Source organism: Schistocerca cancellata, chromosome 4 (assembly GCF_023864275.1).
Source record: "Schistocerca cancellata isolate TAMUIC-IGC-003103 chromosome 4, iqSchCanc2.1, whole genome shotgun sequence".
Taxonomy (NCBI): Eukaryota; Metazoa; Arthropoda; class Insecta; order Orthoptera; family Acrididae; genus Schistocerca; species Schistocerca cancellata.
The window spans coordinates 554341067-554365712 of record NC_064629.1 but is presented as its reverse complement, the minus strand read 5'-3'; the positions used below and the strand labels follow the sequence as shown (position 1 = coordinate 554365712).

Here is a 24646-nt window from a genome sequence, read left to right as displayed (position 1 = left end):
TTTCATCCGTACAAACTACAGATGGGGCAACAATTGAAGGACAATTACTGATTACTATTAGGATTCTGTCAACAAATGATAACAAAAATAATGACGATGAATATCTAAACAAGTTGTGGATGTCAGATGAGGCACATTTCACCTCACAGGTTATGTGAATAAACAGAACTACTGTTACTGGGCAAACACAAATCATCAATGATGTTCATGAGCACCCTTTACATGCTAGTAAAGTGATAGTATGGTGTGATGTTTCATCACATGGAATTATGAGACCATATTTTTTTCGCAAATGAACAGGGAAGCACAGTAAATGTCAATGCTGATTGTTATGTGGAGATGATACAAACTTTTGTTACATCTGTATTGAACAACTTTCCAAATGTTCAAGAAGCCTGGTTTCAACAGGACCTAGCAACATCATGCACTACATGGCAATCAATGGCATATGTATGAGAACTGTTTGGCAACCATGTGATCTCATTATTCAGCAATATTCCCTGGCCCCCTAGATCACCAGATTTTTCCGTTTGTGGAGAATGCCATCTAAAGAACGCAATTTTAAAAAATGATAAATGCCATCAATGTTTCATAAATGGCAAAGTCATAAGGTTTCAGTAACTATGACAAGGCACCAGCACTCTGCTGATCATCCAAGAAGAGTTCATCAGAATACATATAACTGCTTCTCAGAACACATATCCACAGTAAAAATTCTCATGAAAACAAAATATGATTGATAGAAAACTGTAGACACACTCAAAAAGGTCCTACTGTGTACATGAGAAAAATTCATCAGATGTTTCCATCAGATGAACAGAATGAATAAGCATGCAATTTGCTTAAAAGTAACAAGTGGGAATATGGACAAATTTCTTATGCTTTTTAAAATTAAATATACAAGGCCTCATTCTCTTGACTTACACAGATGGTTGATGTAACACTTTTCTGTAGCATTTTTTTTAATAAGAATGGCTTACCTGCAATAATGCTATTTTCTATATACTATACCAGATTTTGTCAAACAGATTGTGCGAGATACATCTACAGGGTGTTACAAAAAGGTACGGCAAAATTTTCAGGAAACATTCCTCACACACAAAGAAAGAAAATATGTTATGTGGACATGTGTCTGGAAACGCTTACTTTCCATGTTAGAGCTCATTTTATTACTTCTCTTCAAATCACATTAATCATGGAATGGAAACACACAGCAACAGAATGTACCAGTGTGACTTCAAACACTTTGTTACAAGTAATGTTCAAAATGTCCTCCGTTAGTGAGGATACATGCATCCACCCTCCGTCACATGGAATCCCTTATGTGGTGATGCAGCCCTGGAGAATGGCGTATTGTATCACAGCCGTCCACAATATGAGCACGAAGAGTCTCTACATTTGGTACTGGGGTTGCGTAGACAAGAGCTTTCAAATGCCCCCATAAATGAAAGTCAAGAGGGTTGAGGTCAGGAGAACGTGGAGGCCATGGAATTGGTCCACCTCTACCAATCCATCGGTCACCGAATCTGTTGTTGAGAAGTGTAAGAACGCTTTGACTGAAATGTGCAGGAGCTCCATCATGCATGAACCACATGTTGTGTCATACTTGTAAAGGCACATGTTCTAGCAGCACAGGTAGAGTATCCCGTATGAAATCATGATAACGTGCTCCATTGAGCATAGGTGAAAGAACATGGGGCCCAATCAAGACATCACCAACAATGCCTGCCCAAACGTTCACAGAAAATCTGTGTTGATGACATGATTGCACAATTGCGTGCGGATTCTCGTCAGCCCACACATGTTGATTGTGAAAATTTACAATTTTATCATGTTGGAATGAAGCCTTATCTGTAAAGAGAACATTTGCACTGAAATGAGGATCGACACATTGTTGGATGAACCATTCACAGAAGTGTACCCGTGGAGGCCAATCAGCTGCTGATAGTGCCTGCACACACTGTACATGGTACGGAAACAACTGGTTCTCCCATAGCACTCTCCATACAGTGACATGGTCAACGTTACCTTGTACAGCAGCAACTTCTCTGACGCTGAAACTAGGGTTATCGTCAACTGCATGAAGAAATGCCTCATCCATTGCAGGTGTCCTCGTCATTCTAGGTATTCTCCAGTCACGAGTCATAGCCTGGAATGTTCCGTGCTCCCTGAGACACCGATCAATTGCTTCGAACGTCTTCCTGTCGGGACACCTTCGTTCTGGAAATCTGTCTTGATACAAACGTACCGCACCATGGCTATTTCCCCGTGATAATCCATACATCAAATGGGCATCTGCCAACTCCACATTTGTAAACATTGCACTGACTGCAAAAGCACGTTCATGATGAACACTAACCTGTTGATGCTATGTACTGATGTGCTTGATGCTAGTACTGTAGAGCAATGAGTCGCGTGTCAACACAAGCACCGAAGTCAACATTACCTTCCTTCAATTGGCGGTGAATCGAGGAAGTACAGTACATACTGACGAAACTAAAATGAGCTCTAACATGGAAATTAAGCATTTCCGGGCACATGTCCACATAACATCTTTTCTTTATTTGTGTGTGAGGAATGTTTCCTGAAAGTTTGGCCATACCTTTTTGTAACACCCTGTATTTCACATTTCAGTAACTCTATTTTAACATCTTCCCTATACATAGATTAATAAAATCCTCTGAATGCTTTGTATTTCACAGCAGGCAAATTATCAAATATATAGCAGCATAGAGAACCAAAACTAGTGCATTTCTCTGGCTACTAAAAAGCAGAGTGTATGTGTTATCCTTTCTTATTTGGTTATATGCACAATGTCAGTAAAAGTGTTCTGCTTTTAAATTTCTTCAAGTCTAGTGAGTAGCCAGCAAAAAGTGTCAACAAATATATGTGCATAGTTTTTAACTAACCCTAAGGAAAGCAGGGTATGCAACTGATGGTTAAGTGCACTACCTCTACACATTACACATTTATGTAGAATGTGAGAAATCTAAATTCTTTCTTTCCTATGTCATTTGCTTACTTCATTGAAAACTGTGCACTCACCCCACAAAATAATTATTTCCGAAAATCATGATCTTTGTATCCTGGCTCTAACCATAATCTTGGTGCTTAAAACCAATAATGCAATCATGGTTGATGTTTGTTCTAGTATTGTGAATTCAGTTGTGTTTGCTTCTATTCACTCTATTGTGGAAATGTTCCTGTTTTTCTGTGTCACCCAGTACATCAAAGGCAATCAAAAATGGTTCTGAGCGCTATGCGACTTAACTTCTGAGGTTATCAGTCACCTAGAACTTAGAACTAATTAAACATAACTAACCTAAGGACATCACACACATCCACGCCCGAGGCAGGATTCGAACCTGCGACTGTGGCGGTCACGCGGTTCCAGACTGAAGCGCCTTTAACCGCACGGCCACACCGGCCGGCTCACAGGCAATCCCTCAGTAGAAAAAAAAAAAAAAAATCATAGCTGCAGCTTATGTCAAATGACAGCTGATAACATACAGAAACTAAGAGAAAGAATAATCAACCAACAAAAAATAAACATGGACGTGTGCCCATAGACCCATAGATGCTCTGCAGTGGTCACAGAGAGTGTTGACCTTGGCACCTGTTGGGTAGCACACTGAGAGCAGGCCACAACAAGATGTACAATTTCATTGTTGATGCTGGGTCAAAACATGTACCAATGGGCCAATAACTTGGTATGCAAGACTCCATCAATGCTCCTGATGTAGGATCTGAAGCACATCACGCCACTGGGCAGCCAAAATCACAACCCTAGATGACAATGTGCCTGTAGCTAAAATAACAACATCATCAAATACCGAAAGGTGGTCAGAGAGGGCAAAACAGTTATGCAAAGGATCAGAAGCCCTACCCAGAGGGCAGTCTGGCTAGCCAGACTGAACCAGGTGAACAACTTGACACTAAACCAGATTGGTAGTGACAACCACTGCAATCTGGGAGTCCATATTAGGGAACCCTTTCACTGTGCATTGCTCCTCAACATCTAAGTGAAAACAGTGGACTTCATCCTGATCTAAAGTAGGATCCAGCCCCATTAGAAGCTGGGACACTGCATGGGTGCTGGCATGCTGTGCGGTGGGCTTAAAATGTATTTCATAGTTGTAGTGAGGCAGAAACAAGGCTCAGTGCAGGAGACAATGTGCTGCTTTGTCTGGTAGTGAAGCAGAATAATTCAATGACAAAACCAAGGGCTTATGGTCAGCAATGACATGGAACTTAGACTCACAAAAGAACACATGAAACTTTTTGATGGTGAAGACAATAGCAAGAACTTCCTTTTCAACTTAGGACTACCACTGCTAACTAGAGGTGTGCATTTTGACATGTCAGCTGGTGGACACTCAGAACCATTCTCACATCGATATGCGAGAATAGCCTCTAGTCCATAATGAGAGGTGTCTGTAGCCAAAACCAGGTGGTGGCCAGGATGAAAAGTAAGCAAACAAGGAGCAGAATGCAATTTACATATCAAAACTGTGAATGAACACTCACAGGCCAGCATCTACTGAAAAGGAATGTTCTCATGGAGCAATGCATGGAGAGACTAGGCCAATACAGCTGCACCTGGAATAAATTTGTGATAGTAAGCAATTTAACTAAAAATGCTTGGAGTTCTTTAACATTTTAAGGAGAGGTAGAGCTGTGATCGCATCAATATGATGATGTAAAGGCTTAACACCATCCCAAAAAACCTTGAATCCAAATACACAATGGATGACTGAAAAAAGTGTGACTTGGGCAAGTTGAATTTCAATCCTGCAGTATGTAAGACTGTGTACAAGGTGCATAAGTTACATAAATGCTCTTCTGTGGATGCACCCAGTTGTTCCAATCAATGCTGAAAAATGCCTGGGCGCTAGCCACACAAAACAGCAGAACAGGAGTGTTGATATTAGTACAATCCAAAAAGCATGTTAATCATGTGGAACCATTTAGAATCCTCATCCAATGGATCTTGTAAATAGGCTTCAGATAAATCAGTTTTGGGGAAAAACTGGCCCTCAGTGAGTTTAGCCAACAACCCATCCAGACGGTGTAATGGGTAGGTGTCAGTGATAGATTGAGTGTTAACTGAAACTTCCAGTTGCCAATGAGGTGAAGCTGACCAGTCAGTTTTCTAACATTCACAATGGACGTACACCACTCAATATAATAGGTTGTATGACCTCCAATGACCAATTCTGGTTTCACTTTATCATGCAAAGCTACTGGAATAGGGTGTGCATGGAAAAAGTGCAGCTGTGTCATAGGTTTCAGGGTAATGTGGGCCACAAAATTAGAGGCACAACCTAATCCACCCAAGAAAAGAGACAAGAACTCAGACCACAGAGAATCTGACTGCTGGTATGGGACCTGTTTGGAAACTAGGTGCACCATATCCAAAATGTAAAAACCAAAAGCATTGAAAGTATCCAGACAGAACAGATTTCCGGTGCCCACATCATCTACTACCAGAAAAGTCAAGGAACAAGCCACAGATTTATATATAGCAGGAGCTGTAAAAGAGATAATGCCAGAGATCCCAAATCTACTTAAGTTTAAGAGTTCAGTAATTTTATGACTGCGCCTATATCCACTTGTAGTTTAAGCACTTTGTCTATCAGCCACACTTCAATAAACAGCTTGTTATTATTCATAAGCACTGGAGACACACAATTAACATCCACATCCATGTCCACAGGAGGGAGCTGGGAACAACACACGGACAATATATATCCTTTTATTCTACAGTTGTTGCAAGTCTCCCAGCACTCAGGGCATTTGACCCTGTCATGTTGCACAAAACAGTATTGGCAAGAGGGGAGTGTCACTGCTGTGCCATTGCTGTGGTGGTTGTTGTTGTTGTTTGGCATGTCACTGTATAGTGTGGTGTAGGGGCCGCATTTGTACAGCTGCCATGTTGTCCTCCCCAGAGAACTAACTGGTGCCCAGTGACCAGGAACAGGAGTCACCCCAGTGATGTCACACCAAGCCTTAATCTGATCACCAGTAGCACACATGACCTTGTGAGATTGAGCAATATTTAACACTCCAGCCAATGTTGGATCCTCATGCTGTAGTGGATGTCGGCATGCCTCCCTCTCAGGAGTCAGCTGAACGATGACACCACAGACAGTCTATGAATCATCACAAATATTAGTAACAAATGGACATTTATGACTGAGGCTATGGGGTCTGGCTGCCCAAGCCCACAGGACTTGTGGAGCTGTTTATGAGAACAATAGAACTCTATACATGCTGCAATGACATGCAAGCATTTACAGTGATAATTTGGCAACAACTTATCATTATGTTGAATGAAAGGGATGCAGGTTCCTGGAGTGGGGCTAACTAGCACAGCTGGTAGATCTAAGGAGAAATCCATGAAAAGAACAAAGCCTTACACATGTTTGTATCAGTGACACCAAAAGCAAGAAGTTCTGCCAGACATTCCTCAGAAGCCTTCCAGTCTTTGGTTCCATCATTGTAAGGGGGAAAGGATGGCAGGTATACTGATCATGTGGAAATCTGCACAGCCAATGTAGGTGACAAGTTCATGATAGCAACCATAAGAGCCTGCTGCTGCTCACAGAGAGATTGGAGAGCTGCCTCCAAGCACAGAAGAACTGAAGCAACAACCAAATAAACTGAGCACATGGAAGTGAACACTACACTCATTTCCAATTGTATTGTACTGTAAGACCCAAACAACAGCATGACCACAATGAACCAAAGTTTAATCTTCTTCCACACACAAGTAAACAACAGTTGACAACATAGCAACAATCCAGGTACAAGCAGCTGCTGATAGTAAGTATAAACACAATATGAGAGCACGGCCAGCTGCATTCGGCTTATGAAGAGGAAGGCTCCGGCATATGGTGCAATGGCTGCTGTACCACATGCACAAATCGTGTGGCTCACTGCAGGCAGCCTCTGTGGGCTGGCCCATGCAAATGCTGTTGGAGGAATATTTGAAGTGTAGCACTCTGGTGGTCTGACCCTATGGCATGTATTGAAGAATAACATATAGAGTTAGAGTAGAATGGAACTGAACAGAAAATAAGTAATACTGATACAAAGTGCCATCTGCCATGCACTGCACAGTGGCTCGAGGAGTATGTATGTAGATTTAAATGTAGACTAACAAATTACAGGGTGTCCATAGTTAAAGTTCCAGTTTCAAAATGCTATAGAAAGAGAACCATTGCTCAGAATATCAAATCTGAACAGTATATTTTTGATGCAGGGGGAAACATCATGGGGATAAAATAAATAAATGAAAAAAGAGAAAAAAACATGAAAATTTGAACAATAGATGGCACTGTAAGTGTCAGAATATGCAAATCAACAGAAATGCAGCACGCAGTCATTCCTCTGCAGCGGCGAGTGATGAGGATGGAAAACTTCGAAAAATGATTGAAGAAGTACTTGCTGAACCTACTGATGATGATTTTTCGGATTTCGATAGTGACAGTGATTACGAAATGCCGGAAAATAACGATAGTCCAGGTAAGTCTGACATCTTACTAAATCGATGCAGAACAAGACAGTTCATGTTGCAATTTGTTCTGTTACGTTCTGTATTATTTCACACACAGATTTGTCGTCAGATGAAGGTGAGCCACTGCCTATGTTCCCCACCACTCATCATCAAAAGAGGCCAAGATTGAGTGACATTTCACAGGATGACTGGACTATAGTGGATCAAACACCAAACATTTTGTTATTTACAGGGTCTCATGGTGTGCTAAATAATGTAGGACTCGGTCAGTCTAGTGAATATTTAGAGTTTTTTTTTCCTCATTTTATAAATGACAGGGTTATTTCAATTATGAAGGAACAAACAAACCTATATGCTAGACATAAGCTGGCCACACTGAGAGCACAAAACAAATTAGGGCACAATTCTAGATTCAAGCAGTGGAGGACGCTAACAATTGCTGAAAAAAAGACGTTTCTGGCTATTATCCTCCACATGTCAATCAGTGAGAGCCCAAGTATGGCCAGTCACTAGTGTAGTGATCCAGTGGTTAGCTGCAATGTTTGCCCGAATTTATGCCAAGGGACAGATTTCTGAATATTTTGTCTATGTTCCACATAAATGACAATAAAAAGCAAAAAAAGAAAGGTGAAGTAGACTTTAATGCCCTTCATAAGCTCAGGCCTCTTCTGGATGATTTGGTAAGGAATTTCAAAGAAAGTTATCAACCAGGTGAAGCGCTAACCATTGATGAAAGTATGTGTCCTTTCAAAGGGCGTGTAGGTTTCAAAGTTTGTATGGCTAATAAGCCAAACAAATATGGCATGAAGCTATACATTCTTGCAGAATCCAAAACTGGGTACATATACAACTTTGAAGTTTACCACAGAAGTGACGATAAACTGGACAACAGTGCTTCTGCAGTGGTAAAGCGATTGCTTGGCTCACTCCAAGGTAAGGGCCACACTGTATGTGTTGACAGATTTTACACCAGTGTTCAGCTAGCCAAAGAACTGGCTAGAGCCAACACTGGTCTTGTAGGGACTGTAATGCCAAACAGAAAAGGATTGCCCAAGGCTCTCAAAGAGGGTACACTCAAAAAGGGTGAACAAATATTTCGCCGCAAGAACGATGTGCTAGCATTGTGATGGAAAGACAAGAGGGATGTGTGGATGATAAGTACGAGGCACACATCCTCAATGTTGCCTGTTGCTACAAGAGAAGGCAATGAGAAGTTGAAACCAGTGGCAGTGCTGGATTACAACAAACATAAAGCTGGTGTAGACCTTTTTGATCAGCGTCTTTCATATGGAGCACTTGATCACAAAACAGTGAAGTGGTGGAGAAAGCTTGCCTTCCACTGTATAATTATGGCAGTTTCCAATGGTTGTATTTTGCACAATTGCATCAATGAGAAGAAACTGAGCACTCCCAAGTTTATACAGGAGGTCTGCACTGTGTTAGTGTTACAGGAAGGAGATAGAATTGAGGATTCTCATGGATCTGCAACGATTGCTCAATTGTCGCAGAAACATTTTCCGAACCGTGTGGAAATGGCAGAAGGGAAGAAGAAAGCACAAAGACATTGTGTAGTGTGTAGTGGAAAACAAACGAACATTACACAGAAAGCTGGGTGGAAAGATACTTCTTATGAGTGCAGTGAGTGTAATGTAGGTTTGTGTGTCACCCCGTGCTTCAAGCTTTATCACACTGTGGTTCACTATGCAAAATAGCTTGTGTGTATGTAGCTATGCTTTATGTGCAAATGGTATAACAATTGTCTTTTCAGTGTCAAATGATCACTTTCCAAAATTTATTTCTTCTTTAAATTTAATAAAGTAGTAAAAATAAATTTTTGACAAAAATTTATTTTTGCAAAATCGAGGAGAAATCCACATCACTTCTTGGAAACAGTATGTGCCCCATACACATGACTGTTAACCCATGTAAAGTTGAAACCTTAAAGTCTTAAACCATACCTGTAGTTTTTATGTATCTCTAACTAAACGTCCTTTACAGCTTTTTAAAGTCTGTTGAAAACAGAAAAAATCAGCCAGCACACACGGAGTGGCATTCAGTTAAGGGCTTATCATGGTAAGTGTTAAGGATATGAAAGAAAAGGCATTGGTCTGATGCCTGCCAAGAATCTGGAGAACATGATTACAAAATTCAAAAAGATAAGTATTCTTTTGAAATGCAGTGTGGCAGAGGGAGGAAGGCAGTTGACTGATGCCTGTCAAAGATGTGGGCAAAGCGTTGCAGGAGGGGTCGAGTGGTACCGTGCAAACGTGCAGTGACAGTGAATTGCCTGAACACTGGATATGCCTGCTAGCACAGTGGATAAAATCCTATGAAACATTCTGCATCCTACATTGCTATCCATACAAAATCATCCATGTTCTGGAGTTGCTTCCTCCTGACTGCTAGCAAAACAGGCATTTCCTCTGGAATTTCTTGCTCACATGGAAGTGGTCAGTGAATGGCCATGGAAGATTCTGTGGGCAGATGAGGAGCATTTCCATCTGCAATGACATCAACAGGCAGAACTGCTGAATATGGACAATGGAAAATTCACATGCACATCAATCAGGACCACCATTCTGCAAAGGCGACTGTGTGGTGCAGGTTAATAGCATTATTTATCATAGGCCAGTATCTTTTCAAAGAGATGAGTATTGCACATCCCCTAATCTACATCATCATTGGTAAACACCATGAGAGTCTAATGAACACCAAGATCATTCCAACATTTCAACAGTAAGTGTGTGTGTAAGATCATTGTTATGCAAGATGGGGCTCCTTCGCACATTGCACAGCCAGTGAAGCAGCGGACAGCATATTGAACATGTCTTGTGCAAGTCTCACGAGAAGTAGAGACTGTTGTCATTTTGATCTTTATGTGGTTTCTGACCCAAGGACAATAAAAACAAACATCATTGTTAATTTTATGCAGTTTTTGACCCCAGGACAATCAAAAACCAATTTTTTCCATTCAGGCTGGTATGGCCTTGCCATGTTGGAAGGGCTTACCTAACTAACAGTGCCACAACTGTTGACTGCTGAAGTTGTGAAGTCATGCAGTTGAACAGTATGGATGGTTTAATGTGCAACTCAAATCATAACCATCAAATTACAATTCATCTGTCATTTGTAGATGACCCCATTTATGTTAAGACACTTACAGCATCATCTATTGGCAAAATTTTCATTAATTTTTTCCCCATGACATTTCCCCCTGTGTCAATAATATACTGTTAAAATTTGACATAATTCTGGACAGTGGTTCTATTTCTACAGTGTTTTAAAATTGGAACTTTAATTATGGATACATTGTAGATAAAATTCAATGCTAAGTTGCACAAGCATAGCATACACATTTCTGGAATGCATCTTCTCTCCATTAGAAATCTCATGGGCAACTGTATGTCACAAGTCACCAACAAAGTTAAAGTCTGATGTATTTGTGGGCCAGCTGAGTGCCTCAATTTTGGATTGTTTAGAAAACCAAGTCATAATTCACATACTGATATAGATGGGCTGGTGAAACAGAAAAAATTATGTTACACATTAGTGAACATTACATACTGATATAGATGGGCTGGTGAAACAGAAAAAATTATGTTACACATTAGTGAACATTGCAGTAATCCCCTTTGGATCCATGCTACATAATACATATAAAAGCACTAATCAGCACTTAAGAGTTCCATTTATGCATTGCTGTAACTAGTAATTTTGTGTGTGCATCACTTCATAGTTCATGCATGAAGTCTGTGCTTGATTCAGCCACTAGAGGCCACCTGGCCTGCTAAAATGGCAGCAGTTGCATGGACAGCCTGCTGGTTGATCCCCCTGATGGAACTAGTGTCTCTATATGCCAGAGTGCTAGGCTCCACCAGCTGCTTGTGTATTGCTAAGTGTGTGTACCTTGTCTTGCATGTGTGTGTACTGTTCAAGCGATAAATTACAGTGTTCTTGGGTGAGAACACTTTTTGGTGATGACTACGGTATTTGACTCCGTGTGTTAAACTTCAGTCATTGGTCTTTTGAGATTAATTTCCATGGAGGTAGTGTTTAAATCTCTTCTCGAGCAACAGCAGATGCTGACAGTTGTTATTTCCAGTTTAATGACTACACTGGAACAACCTGTGGCCCCACCAACAACATATCTGTTGCTGGTCCTTGTGTACGACGATGCAGCAGAAGACTGGGACACTTAAAGAAAGTGCCTGTGGCAACATTTCCAATCATTTGGAGTAAAAGACATAAACTTGTGCACGGCTCTGTTCTTTTCTTTGATTTCACCTTGTGTGCATCAGTTGCTGTGTCAACTTGCTCCCTAAAAAAACCCTCAAGTCTTTCTTTCAATCAGAAGTGTGAGTTATTTTCTACCTTTCAATATAAACATACTCCATTATTGCACTTGTGTGGAGTTTTACCACTGCTAAAAGCAGCCAAAACAATGATACAGGGCATGGACAGCAGAACTACATGGACTCAGCTATATTTGTATTTATGTGACAAATGTTCATAAGGAATCCTATGCAGGTCAAATGGTTTGTGATGAAATCATATGTTTTGCTCCTGATAGGAAAGTTCAAGAGTGAGCTCTGCAGTGTGAAAATCCTATGCTTAGAAGTATTGAATGTAGCTCAGTCATTTTAAAGTTCTACAGGCTGCAGGTAGTCAGACAGAAGCGTGATCCAAAGTTTCAGAAATCAGTTTCTCTCACTGCTCCCAGCTTTCAGTCAGATTGTAAGCATACAGGTAATTGTCATTCGTGACAATAACAGTCTGTATCACAACAGTGACAGCCTAATGCTCTGCTGCCTTCATGCCCATACTGTTTCATTCAACATGAACAGACTGCATGTCCCAAACATTGGGACACATTGCTTCTGTTTGTAACTCCTGTTTAACAAACTATTGAGAATACAGGTGGACACAGATAAAGCAGCAACGCTGGTGAATTCTCAGACTTATGTGGAATTGGTTTCTCCCATGCTGACTGAAGTGTGACAGAGGCTGATGAGTTATAACAAACAATGGATTCCCATTCTTGGACAGCTTTCTGCACCTATGACTTACAAGGCTGTGGTTCATTCATTGACATTCATAGTTGTGGACAATGTTTATGCTGAAAATATGTTTGGTTTGGATGCTTTTAAACTGTTTGTATTCTCCATTGATGATGAAGTGCATTTCGTTTCTGATCAAGTTCCATAGCAATAGTTAGATGCTCTCTGTGCCAGATTTACCTTTCAATTTTTCTAGGACTGGGTTGTGCAAATGAATTTGAGGCTCATATTATGATGAAACAGTCTTGCTACCCCCATTTTTTCCAGGTCCACGTTGCACAGGTAACCTTACAGGATCAGGTAGAAGCAGAATCAGATCGTCTTTAATCCCTTGGCATTATTCGACCTCTTTCTAGCAGTAAGTGGTCAGCAACACTCATGATTTCCAAAAGCCTAACAGTAAGTTATGCCTCTGAGGTGATTTTAAAAATTGGATTAATGCACTGTCAATCATTAATACCTACCCTTTGCCAAATCCTGACAAGTTGTTAGCAAAATTAGTGGGGGGCCATTATTTTACAAAGACTGAATTGGCAGAGGCATAGTTACAGCTGTTGCTTGACAAGGAATCTAAATGCCTTCTACTTATGAATACCCCATTTGGGCTTTATCAGTACCAGCTTTGTCTTTTGGTGTGGCAAGTGCAGCAACTATTTTTCAGTGCTTTTTAGAACAACTTATTGCATCAATTACAGGGTGCATCAACTATTTGGATGACATAGTAGTATCTGGTGCCTCTGCAGAGAAATATTTGCTCAATCTTTGTCCTCTGTTTTCTGTTTTACAGTCTGCAGGGTTAATCTGCAATTTGGTCAAGATACAGTTTTTTCAACCATCCATTATTTATTTGGGTTTTGAAGTGTCATGTGCTAGCATTAACCCATTACGCCAGCATATTGATGCTATTGCCACATTGCCAAACCCCATGTCCATCAAAAAATTACAGTCATTTTTAGGCAAAATTGCATACTACCACAAATTCATACTGGATGTTGCTATTGTGGCACAACCACTCCATGAATTATTATGTAAAGATGATCCTTTCCACTGGTCCCCAGCTTGTGACCAGGCGTTCAAGTTGTTGAAATCTAAGCTGCAGTCTGCCCCTTATTTGGTTGCTTTTCAGCTGGGCCAGCACCTCGTTGTTAGTGGCAGACACATCTCAGTTTTTCCTTGCTCATAAGTATGTGAATGGATCTAATGCTCTACTGCATATGCCTTTAAATCCTTAAATTCAGTACAACAGTATTATTCTCAGATGTTTTTCTATATATGTCTAAGTTCCACCTGATCACAAACCACTGGTATCTCTTTTTAACCCTTCAGCATCCTTGCTGGACAGTTGCACATTGCTTACAGTGGTCAGCTATTTTCCTATTATGATAAAATTATGAGATACATTTTCAACTTACAGAGCAACATGAAAATTGTGACACCTTGTGTTTGCCAATTGGTCTATATAAAGGGTCTGCTAAAGAGGAATTACTTTATTTTCATTTAGATGTAGAAGCTTAAAACATTGTTGATGGTTTTCCTATTACTGGCAGCTGCAGTAGCTGTGCATCCTGTTTTAAGTAAAATTGTTTCGTTTGTGCAACTCGGCCGGCTGGACCAACTTCCAGGCCATGCTTCTGATACTTTGAGAAATTATTTTGGATTACAAAATCTTCTTTCTGTTTGGGATGGAGGGTTGCTGTTAGCTACAAAGGTCACTGCTACCTTTGTCTTAGTCCGATCTTCCCTTCAACATGAGGTTATGCATTTATTATGTGTGGACCACTGGGGTGAGCCACGTACAAAAGTGTTAGCACACAACATTAGTGCACTGACATGTTTTTTGGCCAGGCACTAATGGCAAAATAGCATGAGTTCTTGCAGTCTGTCCAGAGTGTGCCACCCATAAGGCAGCTCTTTGTGCTTCTTTGTCATTGTGGCCAGATCCACAGCAGCATCACAAATGAATTCATATAGATTTTGTAGGACCTTTTGAATTTCTACTTGCTTGTTGTAATTGATCCTTATTCTAAGTTTCTGTACTTGGTGCATTGCCTGTCTACTTCTGTGGCAGCAACAATTTCAGCGTTGTTACAAATTTTTGCAATGGAACATCTTCCATATACATTAGTTGCAGACAATGGGCCCCAGTTCATATCTCAGGAATTTGAAGAATTTTGTAAAAAAAGTGGTATTCCCCCGTCACAGCTCCTCCTTTTTCCCCTCAATTGAAAAGATAAGCAGAATGGCTAGTTTGAACATTTAACACTCAGATGAAAAAATACAGTTTGGATGTGTCACAGGAAGTACCTCTTCAGCAGTTCCACATTTCTTATAGGTTCACCACCACTGGTGATAGGAGGCTGATGGAACTGTTGCAGGGTCATCAGCCCCAGACTCTGCTCCATCTGCTTTGGTTGATGCCACACCTTCTGACGGCAATAGTGCTGCAACACTTCCAGCCTGGCACAGCTGTTAGGGATCATGGGTTAAGCCCTAGGCCAAAACGGGTCCTGGTGGTTATAGAAAGAACCTATGCCCAAAGTCTCTGCATTGTCCACATGACTGAGGGGAGGGCATCATGACACTTCGACCAGTTATGACCTTACGTGGGCAGTTGTGCACCAGTGCATCTCTACTGCCCTCATTTCCTCAATCTGCCCAGCCATCACCTAAACCGTGGCTGGTGCACTCATCTTCTCTGCCACCACTGCTGCCACTATGACAGCCAGTGTCGCCTATTCCACCGCCCTCACCTCCTTCACCAGGGTTGGATCCAGACATGGAAATGAAAACTGTAACAGCAACGCCTCTCTTACCATATGGCCTCTCACAGGGGGAGCAGATGATGCACACGTCCACGCTGGCACCACTCCTGATGCTTCGCAGTGGTGGCAGCATGTCACATGAATCATCAAGCTACACTGACCACAGAAGAAATGGATGTGTGCACAGTGCTCACTTCTTCGTAAAGGAAGAGGAGTGCTGTAACTTGCAATTTTATGTGTGTGCTGCTTCACACTACATGCATGAAGTTTGTGCTTGATTCAGTCACTAGAGGCCAACAGCCTGCTAATACAACAGCAGTTGCATGTGCAGCCTGCTGGCTGTGGCCCTTTTGGATATAATGTCTATATAGGCCAGAGCACTAGACTCTGCCAACCACTTCTGTATTGCTAATTGTGTTGTACATTCTCTTCCATGAGTGTGTACTTCTCAAACAAGAAATTACAGTGTTCTTTGGTCAGAAAAAGAATGATGCACATCAGCATCATTAACCATCTGCAGTGTAACAGAAAAATATAATCCCTTAATGTTCAGGTGGCAATGCAACATGGGTAGAATTCTGCTCCTTGACATCTATACTGACATACTAATTTAGCTCTCAGCATGTAAAATGTCTATTTGCCACTGAAGATTGCATGTCTCTAGTCTGGTCTTCACCAGAGATGGCATAATCATTATCGTGTATTTTATAATCAACAGAAAGAAATCGCTTTGAGAAGGCTCTCTTGTAGGATACACTAGGTTCCTTCAGCAGCCACTGAATATAGTTCCAAGATAGAAGGCAATAAGTACAATTTTCAAGCTGTGCAAGTTAAAAATAGAGACATATTTTCATGGCCATGGTTAGTTGGCAAGCACAGCTTTAGTACACCCACATTTACACAAGTTCACATGCAGGGTTCACAGATGTAACAATCAATGTAACTCACTGCAGTTGTGAAATGCACTGTTGTATGCAGATTTCCTCATGAGAAACACTGAGTTGAGCTGCAAAAGCCCAGAATAATTTGCACAGTTGTAGCTTATTTGGGATTTTTAGCACTGAAGGTCAGGCATTGTGTGGGCAGATATGCAAATTTGTTGCATTCATCCCCATTTATTATTTAACTTCACCATCGTGGATGAAAGGTCTGAGCACTGGTGCTGAACTAAAATGATTATTTCACACTGTATCAAACAACTGAGTCTTGGCAGAGACCCATGCACCATTTCAAAACGCACACAGTCTGCAACATACCCTAACTGCATTAGTTATAAGTTTGTTTCTCTTCAATTTATTGTGATATTTGTGACCTGAATAGCAATTTTATACTAGTCTACAACCTGTGTGCTGTAAAATGTGCACCACCCCTGAAACAGTGTCCAGCAAATCTGATCTATTTATCAGCAATTAAAAGAAATTCATACATCCATCACTTGATGACTGTTCAAAAAACTTGCAATAGCAAAATGCAATTCCATAACCTAAACATGGCACATTAAGTGTTAATGTCAATGAGAGTTAACATTGCTCATTACTCTACTTTAAATGTTAACAGCAATTGCAAAAAGTGAAAATGTTGTTATCATGGCAATGTTTCATTCATTCCAAAAATGGAATGACTGAAAATATGAAACATCATTCTGATAGCAGGACACCAAATGAAATGTTACTTTACAAAATGGTATGATAGATGACAATCATTGATCAGAAGCAGTGTTGGGGAACAGACTGTCACATTTGAGACTGCAGCTCAGCTGTCAGGCAGCCATCATTAGTTTGTTTATCTGGCCATCTGCGGATCAACATACCTACTGTTCTGTGAGTGGCCATCTTTCCTCATACTATCCTGTGTGTTCCAGCCAGAATTTTCCATTATTGTGCTACTATTAATCTGATAATACAGTAGCACTAGAAATACTTACCAATTCCAGTTATTTTTATGGGAAAATCTTTCTTTACTGATCCATAACTATTTTCAGCTGTGCATATATAAACAGCTTCATCATCCAAAGTAGAATCTGGAAAGCAATGCATAGATATTTAAAAGCTGAGATGGTTCAAATGCAACAGGAAAGTGTCATACCATGTTATACATACTCATTATTTTTAGTAATCCAGTCTCTGTTTGGATGAATCTTTTGGAATCTAGTTGTTTTCCATCCTTTCTCTGCCATATGACTTTCGGATGTGGTATTCCGGCAGTCACACAGGGAATAGTTGCATCACTTCCAAACTCCACTTCGACATCTGAAAGTATGAGACAATAGTTTCAGTGTAATTATTAAAAGAAAGAGATCAAATTTAGCTTTAATCTGTGATGATAAGGAAACTTTCTATATAAAAAGTGTGAAATAAATTGTATAGATTACTTGACAATTTCTTTGCTACCAATGTTTTCAAATGTTTTTGAGAAAGCAATGTGGCACATTTCAGTTCCCAGTATCCACTGAACTTGGAATTTATACCTCCACTAATCATGAAAGAGCACTAGAAAAATTTTTCTTTGCAGTAGAGACAAGTGCTATTGTGAAAGAGGTGGAATGTAATTTGTGTGATGTGATTAGCTGGGTAGTCATTAACATCAGCTTGTGGCTTTCAGAGAATGGATTGACATTTAACAGCAACAAAATGAAATATATACTCTTTCTGACATGAAACTCTTGTGAAGCACAATCTTACTGTCCTAAGTCTGTCAAACAGTCTTTGATGCTGACCACTTTAAATCCTTAGAACTGAGGGTAGCTGGAATGCTTATGTAGAAGTATCATGTGCAAGATCTTTATGCAGGAATTGAATGCTGCTATCTTCACTACATGATTGACCTCCACGGTCTTTTACAATGAAACATGAGGGACTGTTTACATTGCTTATATACACTCTACTATCAACATTCAACATTATCTGCGCGTTTTACAAATTTTTGTTTGCAGTTTCCTGGCGCATAATCCTGAAGCCATTTCATTCTTGAAGTCATATGTGACGATGCTCCAGAATCAATGATCCACTCATTCTGGTTGAAATCTGACATACCAAGTAAACAAAGCAATGTCTTGTCTGCTCCCATGGAACCCTCCTTTGATGATTCTTGCTTCTAGGGATAGTCAGACTTGAAGTGACCATACTTCCAACAATTGAAACATTTTATTTTCTTCTTTTCTCACTTGTCTTTGGAGAAACCCTGCTGTGATTTCTTACAGTGCTTTGTGAATAAGGCACTACCACCTCTATCTTTGTACAACTTGAGGTATTTTTCCATACTTCCATTTAGCAACTTTGGTTTGATATTTTATGATGTGAAATTTTCATCATTGTGCTGGACTCTATACCCAAGTAGTAAGGCTGATAAGCTTTTTGTAGACATCTAAGTGTAATGAGTGCTATTAGTCTACCATCACCTGGTTTCACCATGCTATGAAGTCTCTTGGCTACATCCAGTACGTGGGTGACATAACTCTAAATATTTCCTTCAAATCTGGGTAATGCAGTATTGAACAGAGCACCCCAGAGATTCATCCACCTAGTCTTATTCTTACCAGCAAGCTGGTTTTCCAGGTTACCTCAAGCTTCCTTTGCCTTTGTTGTATTTTCCACATGTGCATACAGAGATTTATCTACATACAAAACATACCTGTCCTTCTCTGCATTCGTAGCAGTACTTGCACCTTTTGCATAATCCCACAATTTTTCAGACATTAGAATGAGTTTCATTCCAAACTTCCTGTGTTGTAATCATCCTCGTTTCTAAGATTTTCTGTCACTGGAGTAGTGATTTTTGTCAAACTTTCACTTGAAGACATTTCTGGAAACCCAAATTCGCGGGCACCAAACCACATAACTGATTTTTTTTTAGAACCACCAAGAGTTCAAACACCAAAGACTTTGAAAAAACACAAATCGAAACTAGTATCACTGACAAAGTCGTCACATAAGCCAAAATGCTTGTTCAATTATTAATCTTCCTACCCGCACAACATACATAGTTCAATGCACAGATTTACCATTCTGATCCCAGAATCTGTTAGCACAGTGAGGTTTGTGGTGACAAAGATAAATAATAACTCTGTTGATGATACTTGTATTCACAGAGAACATATTACATGGTATACACAGAAACAGAAACTAATTCTCAAAGATAATCCATACCTCATAGACATCAAGGACAAAGAAGAAATAAGGAGCCAGATTACCAACATAACAACACTCCTACCCCATCAATTCCATGCACTAGTCCTCCATCCTTATATTACACATTTCTACCTTCCTGACTGTCCAATGTTTTCCCCTCCAACAAAAAAATGGTTCAAATGGCTCTGAGCACTATGGGACTTAACATCTGTGGTCATCAGTCCCCTAGAACTTAGAACTACTTGAACCTAACCAACCTAAGGACAACACACACAGCCATGCCTGAGGCAGGATTCGAACCTGCGACCGTAGTGGTCATGCGGTTCCAGACTGAAGTGCCTAGAACCACACGGCCACACCGGCCGGCTCCCCTTCAACACCAGACTCACAATCTCAGGGCAGGTCCTTCCAGTCTTAGTGCCAGGAAAGTGCTTCTTTTCAACATCAGTGTTATGTGATCATGTTTTAAATGTGCACTTATTGTGTTTCATTTCACCTTTTATTATTACCATATATAGCTTACAAGTGTAAGAAGTCAAATCTTTTGTATAGATTAAAACGTCAGTTTTATTTTCACCTATAATAAATTTAAATTCACTGTATATATCTCACCTTTCTATTTCTTGTTTCTCTTCACAGCTAATTTTTGTTGTCATTTAGCTAAAGTGCACGTTCACAGTACTACTGGCAGCCCCTCCACTCCCCTCCCACACCCTCCCCTCCCTCAATACCCCACCCATACAGGGTGTGGAAGGAAGAATTTTTTTTTAATTGCATATAATTGCAACTTATCACAGTGAAAGCAAATATCCACCCTCATAACACCCATACTACACATCACCAAAAAACCTGGCTGTCTACATAAACTCATCCCTTCATTTCTCTTTGCATATATATGTTAAACAATGCCCTGGTGAAGGTATGGGTGCGCTTGTCCACATGACACCCTTGTATGCTCACCTGTTTATGGGCTATCTAGAAGAAACCTTCCTAGCCTTCCGAAGCTCCCAGAACCAAGTATGGTTCAGGTTCACAGATGATATCACCCTGATCTGCACTTGGGGCCAAGACACCCTACTGACATGCCTTCACAACATCAACACCTTTTGTCCTATCTGCTTTACCTGGTCCTCCTGTACCCAACGTGCCCCTTTTTGGACACTGACCTCCACTCCTCTGATGGCTACATCCACACCTCTGCCCACATTAAAACCACTAACCACCAACAGCACCTGCATTTTGACATCTGCTGTCCCTTCCACACCAAAAAATCCGTATCGTACAGGCTAGCCACCTGTGGTTGATGTATCTGCAGTGACGAGAACTCCCTTGCCTAGTATGCAGAGACCCTCACAAAAGCCTTTGCACACAGGCAATACCTCTCAATCTAGACCAAAAATGGATTTCCCATGCCATATCCTCACACACCCCCAACCCTCCCACCACTCTCAAGACTCAGCTACAAAGGAATGTCCACCTCGTCCCACAATATCACCCAGGATTGTAACAGCTGAACCATATCCTTTATCAGGGCATTGATTGTCCCTCATCCTGCCCTGAAATGAGGGACGTCCTACCCCGATTGTTTCCACCACTCCTAAAGTGGTGTTCTGTCACTCATCCAACCTATACAACATCCTAGCCCATCTCTATGCCACTCCCACTCCAAACCCCCTGCACAGGGATCATATCCCTGTGGAAACCAAGTACAAGACTTGCACATTTCATACAGCGAGCACCTCCTACTCCAGTATTTTCACAAACTTATCCTATTTAGTCATATATGGAAACTATCTGATCTAGTGAGAAATGAATATCTTAGGATAGCATACTTTGGACTTTTTCATTCTCACATATTCTATAGGCTGTTGTTATGGAGTCACTCATGTCATGTCACTGATGTATCACTGATTTAAAAAAAAAGGTGCTAAGAATAATGTGTAAGGTTGGTCCAAGAGAACACTGCTGCCTATATCCATTAAGACCAAAATAATGACAGTTATAAATCTTGTTATCTATGCATCACTGATATGTGCAAAAAGCAACACAGTAGAGTTTGACACCAGAGAGGACATACACTGTCATGACACCTGAAATAAGATGAATATTGACGTTCCTCGACAATGGCTGACAAAAACCGGAAACACTCACAAAACAAACTGTTTGAAATTTTTTTTAATTATTTGCCACATTTGGTAATGAATACACCTTTGAGTAATTTTAAAAGTAAGTTGTAAAAATGATTGATATTCATCATTACATTCTACATTTAAAGAGAATTTTTGCATTCTAGGAATGTATAAATTAAATTATAGGATTAGCATTACAAATCTGTAAAACTGGTTTGTACAGGATCTACATCTACATTTACATCCATACTCCGCAAGCCCCCTGACGGTGTGTGGTGGAGGGTACCTTGAGTACCTCTATTGGTTCTCCCTTCTATTCCAGTCTCATATTGTTCGTGGAAAGAACGATTGTCAGTATGCCTCTGTGTGGCTCTAATCTCTCTGATTTTATCCTCATGGTCTCTTCGCGAGATATAAGTAGGAGGGAGCAATATACTGCTTGACTCCTCGGTGAAGGTATGTTATCCAAACTTCAACAAAAGCCCGTACCGAGCTACTGAGTGTCTCTCCTGCAGAGTCTTCCACTGGAGTTTATCTATCATCTCCGTAACGCTTCCGCGATTACTAAATGATCCTGTAACGAAGTGTGCTGCTCTCCGTTGGATCTTTTGGATCTTCTCTCTCTCTCTTCTATCAACCCAATCTGGTACGGATCCCACACCAGTGAGCAGTATTCAAGCAGTGGGCGAACAAGCGTACTGTAACCTACTTTCTTTGTTTTCGGATTACATTTCCTTAGGATTCTTCCAACGAATCTCAGTCTGGCATCTGCTTTAGCGACGATCAACTTTATACGATCATTCCATTTTAAATCACTCCTAATGTGTAGTCCCAGATAATTTATGGAATTGACTGCTTCCAGTTGCTGACCTGCTACATTGTAGCTAAATGATATAGGATTTTTCTTTCTATGTATTCGCAGCACATTACACTTGTCTACATTGAGATTCAATTGCCATTCCCTGCACCATGCATCAATTTGCTGCAGATGTTCCTGCATTTCAGTACAATTTTCCATTGTTACAACCTCTCGATATACCAAAGCATCATTCACAAAAAGCCTCAGTGAACTTCCCATGTCATCCACAAGGTCATTTATGTATATTGTGAATAGCAACGGTCCTACGACACTCCATTGTGACACACCTGAAATCACTCTTACTTCGGAAGACTTCTCTCCAATGAGAATGACATGCTGCATTCTGTTATCTAGGAACTCTTCAATCCAATCACACAATTGGTCTGATAGTCCATATGCTCTTACACTGTTCATTAAACGACTGTGGGGAACTGTATCAAATGCCTTGTGGAAGTCAAGAAACATGGCATCTACCTGGGAACCCGTGTCTATGGCCCTCTGAGTCTCGTGGACCAATAGCGCAAGCTGGGTTTCACAAGATCGTCTTTTTCGAAACCCATGCTGATTCCTACAGAGTAGATTTCTAGTTTCCAGAAAAGTCATTATACTCAAACATAATATGTGTTCCAAAATTCTACAACTGATCGACGTTAAGAGATATATGTCTATAGCTCTGCACATCTGTTCGACGTCCCTTCTTGAAAATGGGGATGACCTGTGCCCTTTTCCAATTCTTTGGAACCCTACGCTGTTATAGAGACCTACGGTACACCGCTGCAAGAAGGGGGGCAAGTTCCTTAGCATACTCTGTGTAAAATCGAACTGGTATCCCATCAGGTCCAGCGGCCTTTCCTCTTTTGAGCGATTTTAATTGTTTCTCTGTCGTCTATTTCGATATCTACCATTTTGTCATCTGTGCAACAATGTAGAGAAGGAACTACAGTGCAGTCTTCCTCTGTGAAACAGCTTTGGAAAAAGACATTTAGTATTTCGGCCTTTAGTCTGTCATCCTCTGCTTCAGTACCATTTTGGTCACACAGTGTCTGGACATTTTGTTTTGATCCACCTACCACTTTGACATAAGACCAAAATTTCTTAGGATTTTCTGCCAAGTCATTACATAGAACTTTACTTTCGAATTCATTGAACGCCTCTTGCATGGCCCTCCTCACATTACATTTTGCTTCACATAATTTTTGTTTGTCTGCAAGGCATTGGCTATGTTTATGTTTGCTGTGAAGTTCCCTTTGCTTCCGCAGCAGTTTTCTAACTCAGCTGTTGTACCACAGTGGCTCTTTTCCCTCTCTTATGATCTTGCTTGGCACATACTCATCTAATGCATATTGTACGACGGTTTTGAACTTTGTCCACTGATCCTCAACACTATCTGTACTTAAAACAAAACTTTTGTGTTGAGCCATCAGGTACTCTGAAATCTGCTTTTTGTCACTTTTGCTAAACAGAAAAATCTTCCTACCTTTTTTAATATTTCTATTTATCGATGCAGTAACCACTTTATGATCACTGATTCCCTGTTCTGCGTTAACTCAATATTTGTACATTCAATGTGAACAGCAATTAATATAGTGATTGCTATTGTATATTAATATAAAGCCCATTCCACTACATGTGTTCAATGGCCAATAAAGAATCTGAATCTGAATTTCAGCAATATTGGGCAGATGGATGCAATACAGCTGTTTAGATAAAGGCAGTGCTGACATGCTGGATTCAAGAGCTGTAGTACTTGCCCTTAACAGAATATCAAAAACAGGAATTTCTTAGCAACAACAAAATCTTAATGCTCGCAACATGAATGTTATTGTCTGTGACAAGTCACCTGAGCCAGTTTCATTGTAAGAGATACGTAACATCTCAGAAACAGTGACTAAAACCCTGCAGAAACTTAATGGGTCCCAAGGTGTGTATAGGTCTCCTCAAAAATTTCTTTACTGATAGTTGTTTGATGATAGTATTATAAATAATAATGATTTTTTCATTAAAAAGTAAATCTAATGTCTTTATATTGTTACAGACCTGGAGATAGGGTATGAATTAAATTACAATTGGTTTTAAATAAGATCAGTGTAATGCTTTCTTTTACCCTTTAGAATTACTGGTGTGGCTAATAAACACTGTATATGATTTCATGAGTGAAGTGCCAAATTTGTCAGTACCCAAGCTTGCACAATT

The 24646-nt window shown here is 40.4% G+C and overlaps 1 protein-coding gene across 1 annotated transcript in view; it reads right to left on the bottom strand.

The window, feature by feature from the left end:
- LOC126185204 (hemicentin-1-like) overlaps positions 1 to 24646 on the bottom strand; it is a 747875-nt gene that overhangs the window by 429020 nt on the left and 294209 nt on the right. The window contains exons 16-17 of the mRNA XM_049928085.1: positions 17438 to 17587; positions 17263 to 17358 (exon numbers count right to left, since the gene is read on the bottom strand). Coding sequence (XP_049784042.1) covers positions 17263 to 17358; positions 17438 to 17587 — 246 coding nt within the window. The remainder of the gene's footprint in view (positions 1 to 17262; positions 17359 to 17437; positions 17588 to 24646) is intronic.